The sequence below is a fragment of the Bos taurus genome, chromosome 15, assembly GCF_002263795.3.
Source record: "Bos taurus isolate L1 Dominette 01449 registration number 42190680 breed Hereford chromosome 15, ARS-UCD2.0, whole genome shotgun sequence".
Lineage (NCBI taxonomy): Eukaryota > Metazoa > Chordata > Mammalia > Artiodactyla > Bovidae > Bos > Bos taurus.
Genome location: NC_037342.1, coordinates 54,049,835 through 54,072,985, shown reverse-complemented (window position 1 = coordinate 54,072,985; position 23,151 = coordinate 54,049,835). Strand labels below are relative to the sequence as shown.

The 23,151-nt window shown below is 43.8% G+C and overlaps 1 protein-coding gene and 1 non-coding gene across 2 annotated transcripts in view; one reads left to right on the top strand and one right to left on the bottom strand.

Moving 5' to 3' along the window:
* RNF169 (ring finger protein 169) overlaps positions 1–9,293 on the bottom strand; it is an 87,366-nt gene extending 78,073 nt beyond the window's left edge. Inside the window, exon 1 of the mRNA NM_001435214.1 lies at positions 8,776–9,293. Coding sequence (NP_001422143.1) covers positions 8,776–9,277 — 502 coding nt within the window. The 5' untranslated portion in view covers positions 9,278–9,293. The remainder of the gene's footprint in view (positions 1–8,775) is intronic.
* LOC112441688 (U6 spliceosomal RNA) lies at positions 5,128–5,234 on the top strand. The gene has a single exon (XR_003029549.1). It is a non-coding gene; the product is annotated as a U6 spliceosomal RNA (small nuclear RNA).
* Positions 9,294–23,151: the final 13,858 nt, after the last annotated feature.

The following is a 23,151-nucleotide window of genomic DNA, read 5'->3' as shown; positions in this document are numbered from 1 at the left end:
ACTTTTATTAATTCCAAAAAAATTTCATCTAATTCCACGTCTCCCTCATTTTATTTTTCTCCTTCTGAAATTGCTACTAGATGTTAGGTCTTCTTGTTCAGTTTTTCATTTCTCTACCTCTTTCATATTTTCCTTCATCTTACTATTCTGCATTCTCAGGATTTCCTCATACCCAACTCCCAGCTTGGAGAAGGCAATGGCACCCCACTCCAGTACTCTTGCCTGGAAAATCCCATGGGCAGAGGAGCCTGGTGGGCTGAAGTCCATGGGGTCAAGACGAGTCACACACAACTGAGAGACTTCACTTTCACTTTTCACTTTCATGCGTTGGAGGAAATGGCAATCCACTCCAGTGTTCTATCCCTGGAATCCCAGGGATGGGGGAGCCTGGTGGGCTGCCGTCTATGGGGTCACTTAGCAGCAGCAGCAGCAACACCCAGCTTACTATTTTCTCTTCATCTGTGTAAACTATTGTTTATTTGTTGTTGTTCAGTCGCTAAGTCATGTCTGATTCTTTGCAACCTGTGGACTCCAGCACACCAGGTTTTCCTGTCCTTCACTATCTCCCAGAGTTTGCTCAGATTCATGTCCATTGAGTTGGTGATGCTATCTGTACATCTTATCCTCTGCCATACTCTTCTCCTTTTGTCTTCAATCTCTCCCAGCATCAGGGTCTTTCTGAATGAGTCAGCTCTTTGCATCAGGTAGCCAAAGTATTGGAGCTTCAGCATCAATCCTTCCAATGAATATTCAGGGTTGACTTTTTTAACCTCTCTGATTGTATTTTTTTATTGTGTTTAATTCTTTTCAAAGATATGTTTCATGTCTTATTTATTTATTGGGTTGTCAATTAATTTTTAATGTCTTTCGTCACTTAAAATAGGCTAATTTAAATTACCTTTCCAACTGCTATTCTACTATTCCAGTTCTTAGAGCTATAATCCTGCTTGTTTTATCTACTGATTCTCATTTGTGGTAGAAAATGGTTTTCTTGTGTGTCACTTTTAATTATAAATTTATCTTCTGCTGGGTTTATTTCTTCTGTGAGAATTCCTTGTGGCCCAGGATATGGGAGTACCCCTTCAAGTCTTTCCTTTCTCCAGATGATCCAGGGGTTATCACTAGCTTGAAGTTAGCTTTTATATTAATTTCTCAGCATGGAGATACCTGAACCGTATAATATACACTCAGGTCCCAAATATGAACAAGGCACAGGTCTTGTACTTCAATTCCTCAGAGAAGCTTTTTTTCCATTTTCTCTTTATATAGAGTCCAGGCAAACCAAGACAAGATTTCTTATTAACAATATTTGTGTCAGTGGGAAGATTTTTCTTTATCTCACCTTTCACCTAGGATGCAGCACATCAAGAATCCCAGCTTGATGAAAAAGTCTTGGTTTTGGTTCCTTTTTCCACACAGTTAAAACTCAATTACTAGGAATGGCAAAACCAATAGAATATTGTAAAGTAAAAAAAAAAAAAAAAGGCAGAAATAACCCTTCACTCCATTGCTTCATCTTTGTCCAGGGCAACACAGCATGAGCTCAAGGGCTTAATGAAGTTCTGGGTTTTAGTTCCTTTTTTTTTTTAACGTAGATATCTTTTTGTCTTTTCTGCAAACTCAAAATACATTTAATTTAAAAGAACTGTTGCTTATCACCCAGCTTTTCTGGATACCTGTAGCAACAGAGTCTTTAGCTAATCTCAGTGACTCATCCTGCTAAAAGAAATTTGGGATCTCCAATCCATTTGCTACATTATTCCCTATAGGAGTGATCTCTCTAAACTGCAAAGATGCGCTCCTCTTTCAAACTCTTCCTAGCATGGCATTCAGAGTCCACTATTATCCAGTAACTGCTTATTTCTGCAATTCTGCCTCCCTCCACTCTCCCACACATACTCTATGCTCAAAAACTATCCATATTTGCAATCCCTACAACTCTCCTTTTGTTTCATACTACGCTTTTTTTTATTAGGGCTTCCCTAGTGGCTCAGAGAGAAGGCAATGGCAACCCACTCCAGTACTCTTGCCTGGAAAATCCCATGGGCGGAGGAGCCTGGTAGGCTGCAGTTCATGGGGTCCCTAAGAGTCGGACACAACTGAGCAACTTCACTTTCACTTTTCACTTTCACGCATTGGAGAAGGAAATGGCAACCCACTCCAGTATTCTTGCCTGGAGAATTCCAGGGACAGGGGAGACTGGTGGGCTGCCATCTATGGGGTCACACAGAGTTGGACACAACTGAAGCGACTTAGCAGCAGCAGCAGGGCTCAGATGGTAAAGTGTCTGCCTGCAATGTGGGAGACCTGGGTTCGATCCCTGGGTTGAGAAGATCCCCTGGAGACGGAAAAGGCAAGCCATTCCAGTACTCTTGGCTGGAAAATCCCATGGAAGGAGGAGCCTGGTAGGCTACAGTCCACGTGGTCACAAACAGTAGGGGGACTTCAATGCTTTTAAATGTACTGATTTCCCTCACTTTTATCCTGCCTTCATCCACCTACTGAATACTCATGGTCAAGTGTCTGCCTTTCACTGAAGCCACTGCTGACCCATCCAAGCTAGGTTCTTTTTTGTGAAAAGAGCTAACATTTGTTGAGCTCTTTATATGTTAATAACTCACTGAAATAACTCAGTCTTAACAACAACCTTACGATTTTGTTACCATTACTATCTCCATTTTCAAAATGAGGAAACCAAGGTACAGAGAAGTTAAGCAAGTGCCCAAAGACAAACAGCTATAAATGGCAGACCTGGAATTTGAACACAGTGTCTCCAGATCCTGCTCCATTAACTTGCCCTATTAACATATACTATACTGCCTTCTACAGTTATATCTTGCATTACAGTTACTGCATTTATTACCCCACATTCTAGTTGCATGCTTATATATCAATCTTAACTACACTGACCTTAAGAGGCAGAATTATGTTTTATTTCTATTTGCAGCCTCAGTGCCTAGTACACAGAAGGCCCTCACCTGAAATCGTTACAAAATTAGTGAATAACTGAAGGAAACATCTCCAGAGTCACTTCTTTAGTCTAGCCCTTATTCATCTGTCTGAACTACTAAAATAGTCCCCTAACTCCCTTCCTCCAATTTCTATTCACATTTCCTCCACACTCCAACCAACACTGTCTTTCTAAAGCATGTTATAACAATGTCATGCCATTACTTAAATATTTTCAAGGGCTCCACACTGTCTATAGGATAAAGTCCCAAATTCCTTCAGCATGACACACCATGACCTTCATGAACCAACTTCTGTAGTTTCTTCTCTCCTCCTTCCGCACTGCAGCCCCACATTCCATCTATATTTAACTTCTTGTCATCTCTGAATACGCCAAGTGCCTTCATGCCTTTGCACATGCAGGTTCTTCTGCCAGGAATGGACATCCTCTCCTCCTTCACCTGGTAAATTCCTACACTTTTCCAATACACAGCACAAGTGCCTTCCTCAAGTTTCCTCAAAAGATTGTCAGTTACCCCACTGCTCTACTCTCCCTGGCATTATGCATTTATTATTATCAAATAATAATACCACTTGGTATTGGGTGTGCTGCCCCAACCAGACTCTAGTCTTAAAGGACATGAACCATGTCTTATTCATCTTTTTTATTGTATTGTCTTACACAAGTGTGTGTCCTAAATGCTCACTAAATTAGTGAAATGAAATTTGGCAATTTTTTCCTACATCCTACACTAAAGCAAACTCAAATACCAATGAATTCAATGCAGTCAAGTCTTCTAAGATTAAATGGAAGTTAGAAAGTGGAAATATGAATGAAAAACAAATACCACGTAAATTCCTGCTCCTCAATCTTGAAGCCTATAGCATGGAGCTATTCTGTCAATGGTGATTAAGGCTTAGTTTACAAGGCAATCTCATCCTGAGTTTTAAAAAACACAAAGAATATATTTCCATATTAGTAAGACACATAAGGACACTCATATTCTGGAGTATGTGTTAGTATGGATAAAAAGTTGAGTCATTTTATATATTTTAAGACAAATCCCTTCGGACAAGGGAAATTCCTGTCCTTTTACACTACAGTCACATGATTTCATTATTCACTAGTCCTAAATGCAATTTAGGTTGCACACATAGCAAACACTGTCTGCCAACTGAGTAATAAACCATAACTACTTGCTTTTCACAGAAGGAGGAAATTTTTTAAATGTATAAATGTTAACCCTAAGTGAACAGGGAGGTTGGATGGGATAAAGGGAAGGAATAAATGGGGCACTATTCAATTTTTTTTATTTATTCGATTTACGAAATGCATTTTAACACTATAAAGAGAAAAAAAATTAAACTGTCAATCTGAAAGATTCATCAGCCTTTGTCTACATTTTCTCTTCAATTACTACCCATGGCAAAAAGAAAAAGAGCTGTCCTAAAAGATCTTGGTTTCAAGTACAAAGGCAGCATAATTTAGAATGATCATCCTTGATCTCAAATCAAAAGACTAAATAAATTCTCAAAATTATTATCAACAAGGTGTAAATGTTCTTATAGTTGCAAATCTACCTAGGTACCATGTGGTAAATTTTCTTTTTAAAAAACATCAATGGCTCAGGGACCCCAGCTGGTGGTCTAGAGGTTAAGAATCTACCTTGCAATGCAGGGGACACAGGTTTGATCCCTGGTTGGGCAACTAAGATCCCACATGCCACAGAGCAGCTTAGCCCAAGTACCAGCACTCCTGAGTCCAAGTGATCCAGAGCCCACATGCCACAACTCAGATCCAATGCAGCCAAATACATAAACAAACATTAAAAACAAAATCAATGGAGCAGGACTGTTTCTATATTTAGAATACAAGTTCTAAGAGGAAAGGATTTCTGAATATTTCCTTCACTGATGTCACCCAAGGCTCTAGAACAGTGTCTGGCACAGAGCAGACACTCATTACATATTTGCTGACTACTGCTCAAGATGGTCCAAATACTTTATATGTCAAGACAAACAATGAGCTGCAGATCCTCAAAGAACACAAAGGTGAAGTCTAGGTTCATCTTGAAATGATCATTGACTTAGCCCTCAATACACAGGGCTGCACAAATCAACTGATATGGCATCCAAAAGCAAATTGACAATGCATGTAAGAATAAAGTAAAATATTTTGTGCTCGCTTCGGCAGCACATATACTAAAATTGGAACGATACAGAGAAGATTAGCATGGCCCCTGCGCAAGGATGACACGCAAATTCATGAAGCGTTCCATATAAAAAAATAAATAAATAAATAAAATATTTTATACAGAAGTTCTTAAGGTTCTGAACTGTAAAGACTGTCAAAAAGCTGACAAAACAAATATATCACCAGCACAACCAAAATTTTCAACACACACAAACTCTTGCACTTTTTTTCAGAAAAAAATTCAATTTGATTCAATTCCAAAAGAGCCACAGGGCTTCAATAAATTAAAAAAAAAAAAAAAATACACCTAAGAATTTCACTTAAATGCCAGTGACTTTACTACATAATTTCATTTCCAGTTTTACAAAGCAGGACTGCCCTTCCTTTTATCAACAGACCTAATTATGCCAAAAGAATACTGCTAAGCAATATACTTCAGAATATACTGAAGTATAACAAGATTGCTAATTCTGTTGTTTCCCACTCAAAAAAGTGTAATGTAAATATTTATGAAGCTGGTGTTTTTTACTTTTTTAATTAAAAGCTATCATGAGATGTCCCTAGTAGTACAGTGGATAAGAATCCGCCCAACAATGCAGGGGACACAGGTTCTACCCCTGGCCCAGGAATATTCCACATGCCACAGGGCAACTAAATCCCTGTGCCACAACTACTGAGCCTGAGCGCCACAATTACTGAAGTCTCAGTGCCTAGACCCTGTGCTCTGCAACAAGAGAAGCCACCACAATGAGAATCCCCCGCACCAAACCAAGAGTGGTCCCTGCTTGATGCAGTAAGAGAAAGCCCACTCACAACAACAAAGATCCAAGGCAACTAAAATAAATAAATAAAATAAAAGCCATCATGAATATTTAACTGTGAGTTAGGTTATGTTTTAGCCCTTATGTAAAATTTAGCCTTTCAGCCCTTGTTATCTGCTGCTGCTGCTGCTGCTAAGTCTCTTCAGTTGTGTCTGACGCTGTGCGACCCCATAGACGGCAGCCCACCAGGCTCCCCCATCCCTGGGATTCTCCAGGCAAGAATACTGGAGTGGGTTGCCATTTTCTTCTCCAATGCATGAAAGTGAAAAGTGAAAGTGAAGTCGCTCAGTCGTGTCCGACTCTTCACGACCCCATGGACGGCAGCCTACCAGGCTCCTCCATCTACGGGATTTTCCAGGCAAGAGTTCTGGAGTGGGTTGCCATTGCCTTTTCTACTAACCTACAATGACCTGGTCACTCTGTTCTGGGCTTCAGTTCTCTCTTCTGTAGAATGAGGGACCTGGGTTAAAACAACAATTCTTAATCTTTTTCTCTGCAACCCTTTGAGAATCTGATGAAAGCTACAGGTGAACTCTTCATAAAACTGTACACAAACATTGTATAACAATTTTATAAACAACAATTTATAATGGCAAAACATTGGAAACAGTCTAAATATCCCCCAGTGGATGATTAAGTAAATTATGTTACATCCACTCAATGAAAGTCTTTGTAACTATAAGTAGCAAGAAAAAAACCTTTCATGTACTGATATGAAAAGATATCCATCATGTATTGTTATATGAAAAAAAAAAAGCAAGTTACAGAACAATAGTTATAATACATAACCTTTTGTGTAAAAAGATCAAAAAAATTAAATATATTTGAATTTCCATGTATAAGCATAAAGAAATTGGAAGAATAAACATGAATCTCTGGTGAAAATGGAAAATGAAGAAAGGGATAAGAGGAACCTTTTCATTGTATACTTTCTTTTATTTTTGTTTGAATTATGTGAATTGTCTATTAAAGTCTTAAATTTTAAAATATTGCATGTAAACTCAAGAGATCTAGACAACCTGCTAAAGCTAGATTATTATTCCCAAACTCTGTTCAGCAATATTCTTCTATGTTTTGATTTAACAAGTATATAATGATATACACTCAATGATCCAACAATAAGAACATTTAAGGAAAAGTATTTTTCATGATGGTCCTCATACAAACATACAAAGTAACTGGTGGACACTCAGTGGCTCAAAAGAGCCTAATTTGGGATCTCATTTTCTATCATTTTTCTTAATCACTGATACACAAATTTCTTCAAGGAAAAAGTTCGCACCAATTATCAAGTCATATGTTCGCTTATGGTTCAAATCTCAGACCTGTTATTTCATAAGGAAGCCCAGGTTTTGGAAACAAATTTCTTTTTTACTTGACCATATAAATCTATAGTACGAGTAGGAAGACCAGAGAAATATTCCCTTATTTTTTTTACCATAATCTCAGAATTTGAGGCAAATTAAACAGCATACGAGATCATCACACGCATTCACAAATTGGACAATGTTTGGGAAGTCCTTCATCTTATTTGAGCAGCAATCAGATGAACTGGGTTTTCATCCTTGGGCAAGTTACTCAACCTCTCTTGGCCTCAGTTCCAGGTGTAAAATGGCAATAAAAGTACCTCATAAGGATGCTATTAAGCTTAAAAGGAATAGGAAGGTACACAGAAAGTAAGACATAGAAAATAAAAGGTATCCTAGGACAGTGGCAGGTGTCTGCTTGAATCAAAACAGACTGCATTCTGGAACCTGTAGTTTTTAGGGACTGCACTTTCATATACAAGCAATGCCTCTTTTTCCCTACTGAAAATAACACATGGCAGAATTCCCGACCCAAAAGATGCACATTATCTGGCTTTTCCTAATTATGTTTCTTGAAAAATCTCTTCCTAGGTAAGCTTTTATCAAAGAACTCTAGCTGTTGTGTTGACTGGATATGTCTGAGTCCTAAGTTATAACATAATTTTGTTTTGTGTTTTCAATAGGGCACTTTCTATGTCAAGCTCAGCACCAGACTGGCAGGCTGCTGGGGGGTGGGGAGGGGAGGCAAAGCCGTCGAAGGCAACAACAGTCCTTCAACAGACGGGTAACTGGCAGGAAAATAGTAGGAAACTTACACTGCCATGGAGACAGAAGCAGCCGCCGCCAATCAATCTCGACTTTCAAAACTTTTAAACCCCATCCGTCTTTTTTGCAGAGCACTACTGGAGCTTATTATTAGTATTATTATAAATATAAATAGCAGTTACTTATTACTTCTCTACATGCCAAGCTCTTGCTAAGCATATGTTTTTCAAGATTCTGTGAAAATTGCATATATGAGCTCATACTCTCAACCCACTCTACCCTCAAGTCTGAAAAGCTCCCTTCACATCCTCAAAATCAATCTGCCCCCTAAACTTCGTATACTCCACATCTCTTACAGACCCACTCAGGCCCAGGAGTCACATCTTCACAAGACCACGCTCTTCACCCAACATTAAACGAAGCACTTCTCGGAACCTCCACAGCCCCTGCGAAGTTTGGTACCCTCCTCCACTCACCAATTCCAATCTGGCCCTAACTTGTTCCAAGAAATGTTATGACTCCCTCCAAACTTCTGACTCCAAACCCATCGTGCCTGTACTTCATTCCGAAGTTCAAAATTCAGAAACACAAACTGACTCTGGGCAGAGCCCGGTTCCAACCCCACGAGAACTCTTTACACCCGCTCGATCAGGGCCTGGGACCCTCCACCCTCTAAGTAGGCCAGGCCGGGGCGCGGCGGCCTCGCTCCGGACCCCAACGGGAGGAGGGAAAGCTCCACCTGGCTCCGCGGGCGCGGCGCGCGACTCCTGCTCCGGCCTGGGCCCCGCGGCGGCCGCGCCCCCGTCCCGACGCGGGCGGCAGCGCTCCGGTGGGCCGCGGCGGGCGCGCTCGCCCAGCACCTCCGCGTCGGCCTGCCAGTCGTCGCGGGCCCGACGGCGGGCCCAGCCAGCTCCGCGGGCGCGGCAGCGCGGGCAACACGGGCCCGCCGCGTCGGCAGCGCGTTGGGCGCAGCCTCGGCACAGCGAGTGGCCGCACGGCAGGGCCGCCGCCTCCCCTGGGGTCTCTAGGCACCCGGCGCAGTCCGACTCCTCCGGCCGCGGCGGTGACGGCGGCTGCAGCAACGGTGGCGGCAACACCAGCAGCGCGGGGCCAGCGGCCGGGCCCGGGGTGCCCGCTTTGGCTGCCGCTATCTCGTCACAGCGGCCCCGCCGACCCCGCCGACTCAGAGCTGCCGCCGCCGCCGCGGAAGAAGCCCGAGTACTCGGACCTGCAGCCGCCATCTTGTTTCCCGTTTGTAGGGAGAGTCCGTTGCGAGGGAGAAGAGTAGAGGGCGGGGCAGTGGGCGGTGGGCAGCGCTGTATACATATTCATGAGGGGCGGGGCCCTGGACTTGTTCTCCCCGGGTCGGGTTGGCGGGAGGTGAAACCTTATTAATATTTATTAGTTACCCTGTATATATCTTGTCCTCGGCCTTGCTTTTTCAGTCTTTGCCACTTCCTCTTAGATGAGCGAAATCACGTTGAGAACTGAGAGGATTTATTTGGAAACTCTGAGCGATATTAAACTATGAAGTTATTACACTTAGTTATCCTGCAGTTATCCTGATAACTGAGGCTAAGGAGAGTGAGGAGTATGTGAATTGTCCAGAACCCTGCCTCAGTGCTTCATTTATTGTGAGGTTAGCTGTTGCGACATGAGAGTAATCCTACTAGCAGCTTCTTGTCAGTTCACATCTCAGTATACACTCTCTTCAGATTCCTTCCTGAAACTTCCCTCCCTTGGCTGGGAAAAAACAGTTTCCTTGATTTTTTTTTTTTTTTTTCCCCTGCCCTCAGCTCTTTTTCGGACTCTTTATTGAGTCCTCCCGCTTGTTTTAGGGGCTTAAATGGGGTTATTACTCGAGGCTCAGACCTCAGTCCTCTTCCCACTCCTTTCCGTGTATTGGCCCCCCAGCCCCTACCCTATGTCACATTTTCTTCCCGCTGAAACTCCCGAATTGAAACTTGCAGTCCAGACCTCCTCAGTCCAGCCCTGCATAGTCAAATGTCTGATGGAAACATAGTTTTAGATGTCTGATGGAAACATAGTTTTGGATGTCTGCATCCCTCATGTACCAAACTAAAGTCACTGTCTTCCACCCTCCTTTCAACAGCTTTTCTGATTTGCCTCATTCTAGTTCAGTTCAGCTCAGTCGCTCAGTCGTGTTGACTCTTTGCGACCCCATGAATCCCAGCACGCCAGGCCTCCCTGTCCATCACCAACTCCTGGAGTCCACCCAAACCCATGTCCATCGAGTCGGTGATGCCATCCAGCCATCTCATCCTCTGTTGTCCCCTTCTCCTCCTGCCCTCAATCTTCCCCAGTATCAGGGTCTTTTCCAATGAGGCAGCTCTTCACATCAGGTGGCCAAAGGATTGGACTTTCAGCTTTAACATCAATCCTTCCAATGAACACCCAGGACTGATCTCCTTTAGGATGGACTGGTTGGATCTCCTTGCAATTCAAGGGACTCTCAAGAGTCTTCTCCAACACCACAGTTCAAAAGCATCAATTCTTCGGCGCTCAGCTTTCTTTATGGTCCAACTCCCACATCCATACATGACTACTGGAAACACCATAGCTTTGACTAGATGGACTTTTGTTGGCAAAGTAATGTCTCTGCTTTTTAATATGCTTTCTAGGTTGGTCATAACTCTCCTTTAAGCATCTTTTAATTTCATGGCTGCAATCACCATCTGCAGTGGTTTTGGAGCCCAAAAAAATAAAGTCTGCCACTGTTCCCGCAGCTATTTGCCATGAAGTGACGGGACCGGATATCTCTAGTAAAGGTGCTATTCTTCCAGTCCCTCAAGCTCCAAACCTGGTAATCTTTACTTCTCCCTCACACCCCACATCTGTCAGTTTCTTAGTCCTGTCAATTCTTCCACCAAAATGAACGTTTTCCTACCTATCCTCTCTTCTTCATCCCATTCCCACTGCCCAATTCAGTCTCATCATTCTCTCACCTAAGTTATTGCAATAGCTTCTATTAATTGTCTCCCTACCCACAGACACTCTTCCTCCAATCCATCCTCCATAGCTCTAGGCTTACTTCCTGAAGAACAGCTCTGACCACGCCATTCCTTCTTGGCTTAGTCACTGAATGAGATGCTCAGACTTTGATGCCAAGGCCCTTTCTGGATGCAGAAGGTGTGGGAGAAACAATGGCTTCCCTCTGACAGAGAGATGGTCCTGCTACAGCAATTCTCCTACCCTTTGCTTTTTTGGTTTTTTTTTTTTTTTCACTTTAAGTAGATTTGGAGCAGGAAGGCATTAAGCAAATGGCATTTCCTGTTGGGAATCTTTATAGGAAAGCACAAGTTTCGTAAGGAGAGCAAAATAAAAAAAGTACATAATGTAATGGAAGGGATCAGAGGCCCTGGGTTTTCATGAGATTGCCTGGAAACAGCGTCTGAGCTGATAGTAAACCAGTCCAAGGCAGAGTGATTGGTGGAAGTCAGACAGCAGAGAAAAGAAAGACGTGGATTCCCAAAATGAGAACCAGATGGCTACAGGACAGTGAAGAATTGAAGAAGGGTCAATGAGTAATTGAAACAAGGGCTTGTATGCACGGAGGCCCAGACAGTCAGAATCCTGCCAAACACAGAAGTATGGGCTTAGCCAGGCTGTCCTTCATCCAGAGGTCCTCTTTGTTACACTTCCCACTCTAGGTTCTTGAGGACGCTTTGGCCAGATTGCGACAAAGGGTGGGTGGGGGGCTGTGGTCCAGAGATCAAGCCAATTGCCGTTAGAGATGCAGCCCTTGGTGTGGGTTGTTCACTCTTGACGGTTTGGGGCTCTTAATCTGAAGTCTGTTTACTATTGAAGAAGCTGAACCAAAGTAGTATAGCATGCCTTCTTAGATATGAATAAAGACGGGAAATTTCTTTTTGCAGTGGGAAAAAGCAAGAGTTCAGAGTAGTACTAGATCAAAAGCTAGGAGATCTAGAATTTGTCATGACCACTTTCTCCCTTTCATTGGGCTTCCCTGGTAGCTCAAATGGTAAAGAATCTGCCCGTAATGCAGGAGACCTGGGTTCAATCCCTGGGTAGGGAAGATCCCCTGGAAAAGAAAATGGCAACCCACTCCAGTATTCTTGCCTGGAGAGTTCCATGGAGAGAGGAGCCTGGTGAGCTATGGTCCATGGAGTCACAAAGAGTCAAAACATAACTTATTTATTTTTGGCTGTACTGGGGTCTTTGCTGCTTCAAGGGCTTTCTCTTGTTGGGGAGAGTTGTGGGGCATGGGGGCTTCTCACTGCAGTGGCTTCTCTTGTGGAGCACAGGCTCTAGGATGTGTGAGTTTCCATGGTTGTGGCACACGGGCTTACCTGTTGTGGTGCATGGGCTTAGCTGCTCCGTGGCATGTGCGATCTTTCCAGATCAGGGATTGTACGTGTGTCTCCTGCATTGGTGGGAGGATTCTTTACCACTGAGCCACCAGGGAAGCCCCTAACTTGTATAATTTCTAACAGATAAACTCTCTATGGACCTTAGTCACCTCATCTTTAAAACAAGAATGCTCAAGTTCATCAGTTCTCAACCTGGGGGGCATTTCAGAAAGACACACACACACATGCCAAAGTCCCTTCTCAGATCTACTGAACCCAAAATACTGAGGATGGGATGCCAGCATGTAAATTTTTTATAATGCCACAGGAATTCTAATGAATACTCCTAGATCAGGCCACTACAATAGAGTGGTCTATTCAAAGACCAATTCAAATGTCCCTTCTAGCTCTAACAGTCTAGAAGTTTCTGTTTGGGGGAACGCCCCATTTTATGCAGTTTCGCTGAGACTGGGGAAGCTGAACCACAGAGGTAGTCTTCTCCCTGCCCCAGGGCAGCCAGAACATGACATATGACCTAGGCTCAGCCACGTGGCCACTCCTCTCTGAACTTTGAATCTTCAGGGGATGACACAAAAACATATTGACACATTTAGAATCATTCACAGGAATGGATGGGCTTCCCAGGTGGTACAGTGGTAAAGACCACGCCTGCCAATGCAGGAGACGAAAGAGACACAGGTTTGATCCCTGGGCCAGGAAGATCCCCAAGAGTAACAGTTACTGGACAGAGGAGCTGGTGGGCTACAATCCATGGGGTCGCAGAGTCAGACACAACTCAGCACACAACAGGAGTGGGCACAGTAGGTGTGCAACCACAGTGGGTCCCTCGGGGGTTGCGATAGAGGGGGGAGTGTCCCTACCATGGTGACGGTGGTCATGCCAGAGTGCTCCTGAGGCATGAACTTGGCTGTAGTGCCTGCTGCCTGGCCTTCCTAGGTTAAACCTATTTTTCCACATGCAGGTTACCAGCCTTCCTGTCAACTCTATACCCTTTGAGTAAATTCCTTTTTTCCCCATTAAATTGCTCACAACGTCTGTTGTTTGTAACAAAGTACTCCAACTTAGAAACAGGTTTGTTGTTTCTAAAGCGACACCTGATCATAGTTGTCAGGGCTGCTTCCTACGTTATGAAACCATCTGAAAAGCTGAGCCCAACAGCCTGGAGCAGAAGAAGCCGGGGTGCAGGTGATGCTTTCCCCCTAAGCTCCCACCTGTGACACAGTCACGTTAGTGCACTCATCGAGGATGCCAGCCGGAACAGGTTGTGGCGCAGCCACACCTACCAGGGCTTCCTCTCCAGCTACTTTTGCTCTGCCACTCATGCCACACTTTGTGAGGACTGCATCACTGCCAAAGCTCCCTGCCATCCTTCTCATAGTGGTCCATACCACTGCTCTGGCTTTAGCCCTCCTCATCCTCATCACAGCAAACCTTCCCTCTTCCGGCCAGCTGGAGGCTCCAGCTACTTCCTGCTAGACTGAGGGCTATTGGTTTGGTTCCAGGTGGAGACAGGCTGTTCTTCCCTGCAGCCCCCAAACCCCTTCTTGCCAGCCTAGGCACTGAGTCCCTCCTGCAGGCCTCACACACCCAGGAAGGCTCAGGCCCTCAGACCCTTCCAGCCCCACCCCTCCCTCACCTTCCTCCTCTCTCCTGGTGGCCTTCTCTTCTCTTCCTCCCTCAAACCAGATTTCCCCTTGTGATTTGCCCCCTTCCCTTTTGCTTTAAAGATTTTTTGCTGCATTCCTAACTATCACTCATCTTCAGGGCCTTCCCTTTTGTTTCAGGGGAAAAGCAGTTTTTGCAAAACTAATCCTTCTGCCTGTCTTCTTTCCAGCCTCCTCCAGATTCTTGCCAAATACTCTACAAACACAGAAAAGACTTGGTCCCTGCCCCACTCAAGGTCACAGCCTAAACAGACAAAATTATACATAAATAATTATCACAGGGAGGTAAAAAAGACTATTATAACAGAACTACAAACTCTAAAGCTGAGACACATACAAGGTGCTTTGGAAGCAGAAGGCAAAGTTGGGGTGGGGAGGGAGGGAAGGTTTCACAGAGGAGGAGACCTGTGAACTCTGATTGGAGGATGAGGAAGAGTTCACTAGGTAGACACAGGGAAGGCATTCCAGGCAGAGGGAAAACAGGAGCAGAGGTGCAAATGTATGAAAGTTCACAATCTGTGTGGGACTGACAAAGAATCTGATGTGGCTAGAACAGTGGGTGGACATGAGGCTTAGGACACTTGAGAAGCAAAGGAACTAGAACTTATTAAGTAACTACCTACCACATACTAAGCACATGCTCAGCAGTAATCCGTCTATCTCATTTAAACCTAAAGTAACCAGATAATCATGATGGAGTGATCACTCACCTAGAGCCAGACATCCTGGAACGTGAAGTCAAGTGGGCCTTAGGAAGCATCACCATGAACAAAGCTAGTGGAGGTGATTGAATTCCAGTTGAGCTATTTCAAATCCTGAAAGATGATGCTGTGAAAGTGCTGCACTCAATATGCCAGCAAATTTGGAAAACTCAGCAGTGGCCACAGGACTGGAAAAGGTCAGTTTTCATTCCAATCCCAAAGAAAGGCATTGCCAAAGAATGCTCAAACTACTGCACAATTGCACTCATCTCACACTCCAGTAAAGTAATGCTCAAAATTCTCCAAGCCAGGCTTCAGCAATACGTGAACCATGAACTTCCTGATGTTCAAGCTGGATTTAGAAAAGGCAGAGGAACCAGAGATCAAATTGCCAACATCCACTGGATCATGGAAAAAGCAAGAGAGTTCCAGGAAAACATCTATTTCTGCTTTATTGACTATGCCAAAGCCTTTGACTGTGTGGATCACAATAAACTGTGGAAAATTCTTCAAGAGATGGGAATACCAGACCATCTGACCTGCCTCTTGAGAAACCTGTATGCAGGTCAGGAAGCAACAGTTAGAACTGGACATGGAAAAACAGACTGGTTCCAAATAGGAAAAGGAATACATCAAGGCTATATATTGTCACCCTGCTTATTTAACTTAGATGCAGAGTACATCAGGAAAAACGCTGGGCTGGATGAAGCACAAGCTGGAATCAAGATGGCCGGGAGAAATATCAATAACCTCAGATACGCTGATAACACCACCCTTATGGCAGAAAGTGAAGAGGAACTAAAGAGCCTCTTGATGAAAGTGAAAGAGGAGAGTGAAAAAGTTGGCTTAAAGCTCAACATTCAGAAAACGAAAATCATGGCATCTGGTCCCATCACTTCATGGCAAATAGATGGGGAAACAGTGGAAACAGTGTCAGACTTTATTTTTTGGGGCTCCAAAATCACTGCAGATGGTGACTGCAGCCATGAAATTAAAAGATGCTTACTCCTTGGAAGGAAAGTTGTGACCAACCTAGATAGCATATTGAAAAGCAGAGACATTACTTTGCCAGCAAAGGTCCATCTAATCAAGGCTATGGTTTTTCCAGTAGTCATGTATGGATGTGAGAGTTGGACTGTGAAGAAAGCTGAGCGCCGAAGAATTGATGCTTTTGAACTGTGGTGTTGGCGAAGACTCTTGAGAGTCCCTTGGACTGCAAGAAGAACCAACCAGTCCATTCTAAAGGAGATCAGTCCTGGGTGTTCTTTGGAAGGACTGATGCTAAAGCTGAAACTCCAGTACTTTGGCCACCTCATGGAAAGAGTTGACTCATTGGAAAAGACTCTGATGCTGGGAGGGATTGGGGCAGGAGGAGAAGGGGACGACAGAGGATGAGATGGCTGGATGGCATCACCGACTCAATGGATGTGAGTTTGAGTGAACTCTGGGAGTTGGTGATGGACAGGGAGGCCTGGCGTGCTGCAATTCATGGGGTTGCAAAGAGTTGGACATGACTGAGCAACTGAACTGAACTGAACTGAACCGAATACAAGTACGGAGAATTCATCAGTGGACAAGACAGGAAGGTGTGGATGCTGACCAAGCTTTGGTGGGACCAGCTTTAGTTACAGTATCTGGCACATTCCAGATGTTATGGAATGAATGCATGTTCCCTCCTTTAGTTATGTCTATAGTGTTTAGCAAGATTTAAAGTTCAGAGCATGCCAAAAAAGAAAAAAATTCTGTTTAACACATAAGCACATTGGTGGAGAAAAAGAACCCTTTAATTTCTTTAAATATCTCCCTCTAGATGCCTAAAACTCCACCTTGAGTCTGCAACTTGTTTCAATTTCTCTCTCTGCTGCTCCTTCCCATCCCCTTGGTCTTGCCTTCTCCTTTCCCTACCCTCAAGCTCTGGTCCAAGATACCAAGCAAAGAATTCCCTCTTTTATTTGGTTGTTCTTTGAAGGGAATAAAGGTGGCTCTAAAGGCAATGGCACCCCACTCCAGTACTCTTGCCTGGAAAATCCCATGGACGGAGGAGCCTGGTAGGCTGCAGTCCATGGGGTCCCTAGGAGTTGGACATGACTGAGCGACTTCATTTTCCCTTTTCACTTTCATGCATTGGAGAAGGAAATGGTGACCCACTCCATTATTCTTGCCTGGAGAATCCCAGGGATGAGGGAGCCTGGTGGGCTGCTGTCTATGGGGTCACACAGAGTCGAACACGACTGAAGCGACTTAGCAGCAGCAGCAAGAAGCAATCTCAGATATGCAGATGACGCCACTCTTATGGCAGAAAGTGAAGAAGAACTAAAGAGTCTCTTGATGAAAGTGAAAGAGGAGAGTGAAAAAGTTGGCTTAAAACTCAACATTCAAAATACTAAGATCATGGCATCCGGTCCCATCACTTCATGGCAAATAGATGGGGAAACAGTGGCAGGCTTTTTTGGGGGGGGCTCTAAAATCACTGCAGATGGTGACTGCAGCCATGAAATTAAAAGACACTTACTCCTTGGAAGGAAAGTTATGACCTACCTAGACAGCATATTGAAAAGCAGAGACATTACTTTGCCAACAAAGGTCCATCTAGTCAAAGCTATGGTATTTCCAGTGGTCATGTATGGATGTGAGAGTTGGACTATAAAGAAAGCTGAGTGCTGAAGAAGTGATGCTTTTGAACTGTGGTGTCGGAGAAGATTCTTGAGGGTCCCTTGGACTGCAAGGAGATCCAACCAGTCCATCCTAAAGGAGATCAGTCCTGAGTGTTCATTGGAAGGACAGATGTTGAAGCTGAAACTCCAATACTTTGGCCACCTGATGTGAAGAGCTGACTCATTTGAAAAGACCCTGATTCTGGGAAAAACTAAAGGCGGGAGAAGGGGACGACAGAGGATGAGATGGTTGGATGGCATCACCGGCTCAATGGACATGAATTTGGGTAAATTCTGGGAGTTGGTGATGGACAGGGAAGCCTGGCATGCTGCAGTCCATGGGGTTGCAAAGAGTCGGACTGAGCGACTGAACTGAACTGAAACTAAAGAAGCCCTTTAGGTCCAACAGATAGCAATTAAGGAAATAAAATGGGAAAACACCCCGCCTTAACTCTACTTCAGAGTGAGACACGTAAAAGGCAAAACTTTTAGGGCCACTGGGAGTCCACACAGGTCAAATTTCTGGGAACCTATCTGGCCGGGCAAACAAAAAGTATCCAGCACACTTTCCATCTCATCCTGCTTTCTTCTGTTTTCCAACTCACAGTCTGAATGGTCTCTCTGAAGCATGAATCTGGGGAATGGGGAGGGGAGGGGATTAGATGAAGAGGATCAAAAAGTACAAACTTCCAGTTATATACGATAACAAGTACTGGGGATATAATATACTACTTGATCAATATAATTAACACTGTTGTATGTTATATATGAAAGTTGTTAATGAGAGTAAATCCTGAGTTTTCACCACATGGAAAAGGAATTTTTCTTTTTTTAAAAAAAAATTTATATGAGGTGAGGAATATTCCCTGACTTTATTGTGGTAATCATTTCATGATTTCTTGTTTATTTAGTCACTCAGTCTTGTCTGACTCTTTTGCGACCCCACAGACTGTAGCCTGCCAAACTCCTCTGTCCATGGGATTTCCCAGGCAAGAAGACTGGAGTGGGTTGTCATTTCCTTTTCCAGGGGATCTTCCCAACCCAGGGATCAAACACGCATCTCCTGCATTTGCAGGCCGACTCTCTACCAGGGAAGCCTCTTTCATGATGGATTTAAGTCAAATCACTATGCCATACACCTGAAATTTATAGTGTTGTATGTCAATTATATCTCAATAAAACTGGAAGAAAAAATACAGCATGATCTAAAATAAAATAATAAAAGACAAACTTTCTCTGCTAGTATTGATCACCTTTTACAATATAAATAGCATGTCTTATTCTAGTCTGTTTTTCTCAACTCATCAAAAAATCCTTCTGCAATTATTGTTGCTGAGAGGAAGGGACAGTTAGGGAATTTGGGATGAACATGTACACACTTTCATTCCCTGGTGGCTCAGATGGTAAAGAATCTGCCTGCAATGAGGGAAACACAGTTCAATCCCTGGGTGCAGAAGATACCCTGGAGAAGAGCATGGCTACCCACTCCAGTATTCTTGCCTGGAGAATTGCATGGAGAGAAGAGTCTCATAGGCTTCAGTCCAAGGGGTTGCAAAGAGTCAGACATGACTGAGCAGCTAACACACACACATACACACTGCTGTATTTAAATGGATAACCAACAAGGACCTACTCTATAGCACATGGAACTCTGCTCAATGTTATATGGCAGCCTGGATGGGAGTGGGGTTTGGGGGAGAATGGATACATGTATATGTATGGCTGAGTCCCTTCACTGTTCACCTGAAACTATCACAACATTATTAATCAGCTATACCCCAATACAAAATAAAAAGTAAAAACAAACAAACAAAAAAAAAACCCTTCTGCTACTTTTACTTTTTTTGGACCAAGTACCCCAGAAGGAGGAACTCATGGCCCTTCTCCAGGAAGAATGGGAAGGAGTAAAACCCTCATTTTGTCATAAAAAATGGATGGACAGTCAGTTCAGTTCAGTTGCTCAGTTGTGTCCGACTCTTTGTGACCCCATGGACTGCAACACACGAGGCCTCCCTGTCCATCACCAACTCCTGGAGTTTACCCAAATTCATATCCATTGAGTTGGTGATGCCATCCAACCATCTCATCCTCTGTCGTCCCCTTCTTCTCCCGACTTCAATCTTTCCCAGCATCAGGGTCTTTTCAAATGAGTCAGCTCTTCACATCAGGTGGCCAAAGTATTGGAGTTTCAGCTTCAACATCTGTCCTTCCAATGAACACTCAGGACTGATCTCCTTTAGGATGGACTGATTGGATCTCCTTGCAGTCCAAGGGACTCTTGAGAGTCTTCTCCAACACCACAGTTCAAAAGCATCACTTCTTCAACGCTCAGCTTTCTTTATAGTCCAACTCTCACATCCATACATAATGACTGGAAAAGCCATAGCCTTGACTAGACGGACCTTTGTTGGCAGAGTAATGTCTCTGCTTTTTAACATGCTATCTAGGTTGGTCACAACTTTCCTTCCAAAGAGTAAGCGTCTTTTACTTTCATGGCTACAATCACTATCTGCAGTGATTTTGGAGCCCAAAAAAAAAAGTCTGCCACTGTTTCCCCATCTACTTGCCATGAAGTGATGGGACCAGATGCCATGATCTTCGTTTTCTGAATGTTGAGTTTTAAGCCAACTTTTTCACTCTCCTCTTTCACTTTCATCAAGAGGCTCTTTAGTTCTTCTTCACTTTCTGCCATAAGGGTGTTGTCATCAGCATATCTGAGGTTATTGATATTTCTCCTGGCAATCTTGATTCCAGCTTGTGCTTCATCCAGCCCAGTGTTTCTCATGATGTACTCTGCATCTAAGTTAAATAAGCAGGGTGACAGTATACAGCCTTGACGTACTCCTTTTCCTATTTGGTACCAGTCTGTTTTTCCATGTCCAGTTCTAACTGTTGCTTCCTGACCTGCATACAGTTTTCTCAAGAGGCAGGTCAGGTGGTCTGGTCTGAATGGACAGTAACACTGACCAAACTGAAAAATTTACCCCAGCTATGTTCTGGATGTTCAATTGCTCTCCTATAAAATATGTATTGGGTTTCCCTGGCTGTTCAGTGGTAAAAAAAATCCACCTGCCAATGTAGGAGATGCAGGTTTAATCCCTGGGTTGGGAAGATCCACTGGAGAAGGAAATGGCAATCCACTCAAGTATTTTTGCCTGGGAAATCCCATGGACAGAGAGCCTGGTGGGCTACAATCCATGGGGTCGCAAAAGAGTCAGGCACGACTGAGTAACTGAACAACACCAACAAAATATGTATCAGAAAGCCTGAGAGGGAGGGTGAGAGTTGGAGGCCACTGGATTCAGGACTGGAACTTCAAATTAACCTATCTTTAGATTCGAATTTGGCCAAGAGGGACAATGGATTTTGTACTACTATCACTGTCTAGTTCTTCTGAACCCAAACTAGCTGGCGACAAGAGGTGGTGCACTGAGGATCAGTGTCTTTTTATGTGAAAACAGGAAAAAAACCCAACTTGCCTTAGAAGAGAGTACTGTGATGGGAGCAGAAGAAAAAGTCGGGGAATACAGAAGAGCCTCATAAAGACTGACTTCCGCTGGTTGGGACAGAAACAGATACGACATGGGTTTAGTTCCTTTGTCTTAAAGGAGGATGGGATTCTATACCAATCCACCAGTGACTGACTGATTTGTTCTCTAGAATGGTCATTGTTCCACAGTTCTTTGTTTTCTAGACTCTGGGTTCTGCTACCTCCATCCCTGAGAAAAGCCTACAGCCAAGTCTCCTGGGACTGTGATGTTGCTGAGTGACCACCAGGGGGCAAAGCAAGACTACGAAGCTCTCCCCACCATCCCTTCCAGTTTCCATGGAGTCAAATTCAGCCGGAATCCGCTTTAAAAATCATCCAGGGCTTTTTTGATCAAACATCTTTGCTTACAGGCAAAAAAGCCAAGGTCTAAAAAAGAGAAATCATTTTTCAAGGCCACGTAGTGAATTAATGGTGACGTTGGAACCAGAAACCAAGTGTACTGGCTATTCCAATGTTATACAGGTTCTACCACATCAAGCTTTCTTCTGTCTCATATTTTATTCTAGAATACACTGGTTTTTAATAATGTATTTTCCATAAAAACGACTTGTCTCTCTAGTTAGATTGTAAGTCCTTGGGGCCAGGGACCATGGTTTGCCCAGCACTGTATATCTTTTCCTTCAGAACCTAGCATATAGCTCTGCAGACAGCCTATGCCCAACACCAGGTGCAGGATTTCAACAGACATTGTGAAACTGCTGTCTGGTGGGCACAGCCATGGTTCCTGAGAACACAGAGATGGAAACAAATGACTATAATTCAGGAGGTGAGGTTTTTTTGGTTGTTGTTTTTTTTGGGGGCCACACTGAGTCATGTGGGATCTTAGTTCCCTCACCAGGGATTGAACTTATGCTCCCTGAATTGGGAGCACACAGTCTTAACTACTGGACCACCAGGGAAGTCCCAGGAGGTGAGTTTTTAACAGCGGTGTAGACAGAGTGCTGTGGAAGAACAAGAAGAGGAAGTGACTACCCGGTTGGGATACAAAATTGAGTTCTAAAGGAAGAATGAGAACTCATCAAAGACAGGAGATGGGAATTCTGAATAGAAGAAACGGTAGAATAAGCCAACATATAGAGACATAATAAGCTACCCACTCAAGTATTTCTGGGCTTCCCTTGTGGCTCAGCTGGTAAAGAATCTACCCGCAATGTGGGAGACCTGGGTTCGATCCCTGGGTTGGGAAGATCCCCTGGAGAAGGGAAAGGCTACTCACTTCAGTATTCTGGCCTGGAGAATTCCATGGGCTGTATAGTCCACGGGGTCACAAAGAGTCGGACACGACTGAGCGACTTTCACTTTCACTTTCATGGAGGGATGAGGGCATGGTGTGTCAGGTGAAAACGAGTGGTTCTAAGTAGCTGCAGGGCAGTAAACAAGCTTGAGGTCAGTTGCAAAGCTGGTGTCTACTCGTTCACTTTTCATCGTAGAGACAGTAAGTACCCTGCAAGTGCCGGGCAGCACTGTTGTACATAACGATGGTTGTGAGATGATAATAAAAGTGAGGTCAGTAATAATAATAATGATGAAAATACAAGTGTGGTTTAATTCCAAGGATTTGGTGTCTTGAATTTAGGGTTCATTCCTCACGGGAATCAGATAATCCAGATAAATATTCTATCCTTCTTTTATTAAAAAAATAGTCAGTAAGCCCTTTGTATGCGCTCAGCACCGTTCTATGAACTAGGAATATAACAGTGACCAAGGATTGAGGTCCAGGCTATTATAGAGCTGTCATTGCTCATGGGCGAGGCAGATAATAAACAAATGAAGACATGCCTTTCAGATAATGATGTGACACAAGGGAAGTAAAAGAAGGCAACATGACAGGAAATAACTGAAGGGGGATATCATTAGATAGGTGGCACAAAGGACCCCGTACTGAGGAAGTGACATTTGAGCTGAATGAACTGTCAGCTGCAGGGAAAGCCGAGGGAAGAATATCCCAAGCAGGAGAAATCTCCAGGGCAAAGACCCTGTGGGGTGTACAGGCAGCCTGGTGTGCCCAGGGACAGGAAAAACTACTAGAGCCTAGCAGCCACCGGGAGGATGGTCTATAGTCAGAGGGCAGGCAGAGGCCAGGTCATGGAAGGGTGTTCAAAATGTGGCAAAGGGTTTAGATTTTACTCTAAATGCAATGGAGACTTTTGAAGCAAGATAGTGATGTTGAATGATTTACACTTTTAAAAGCTAG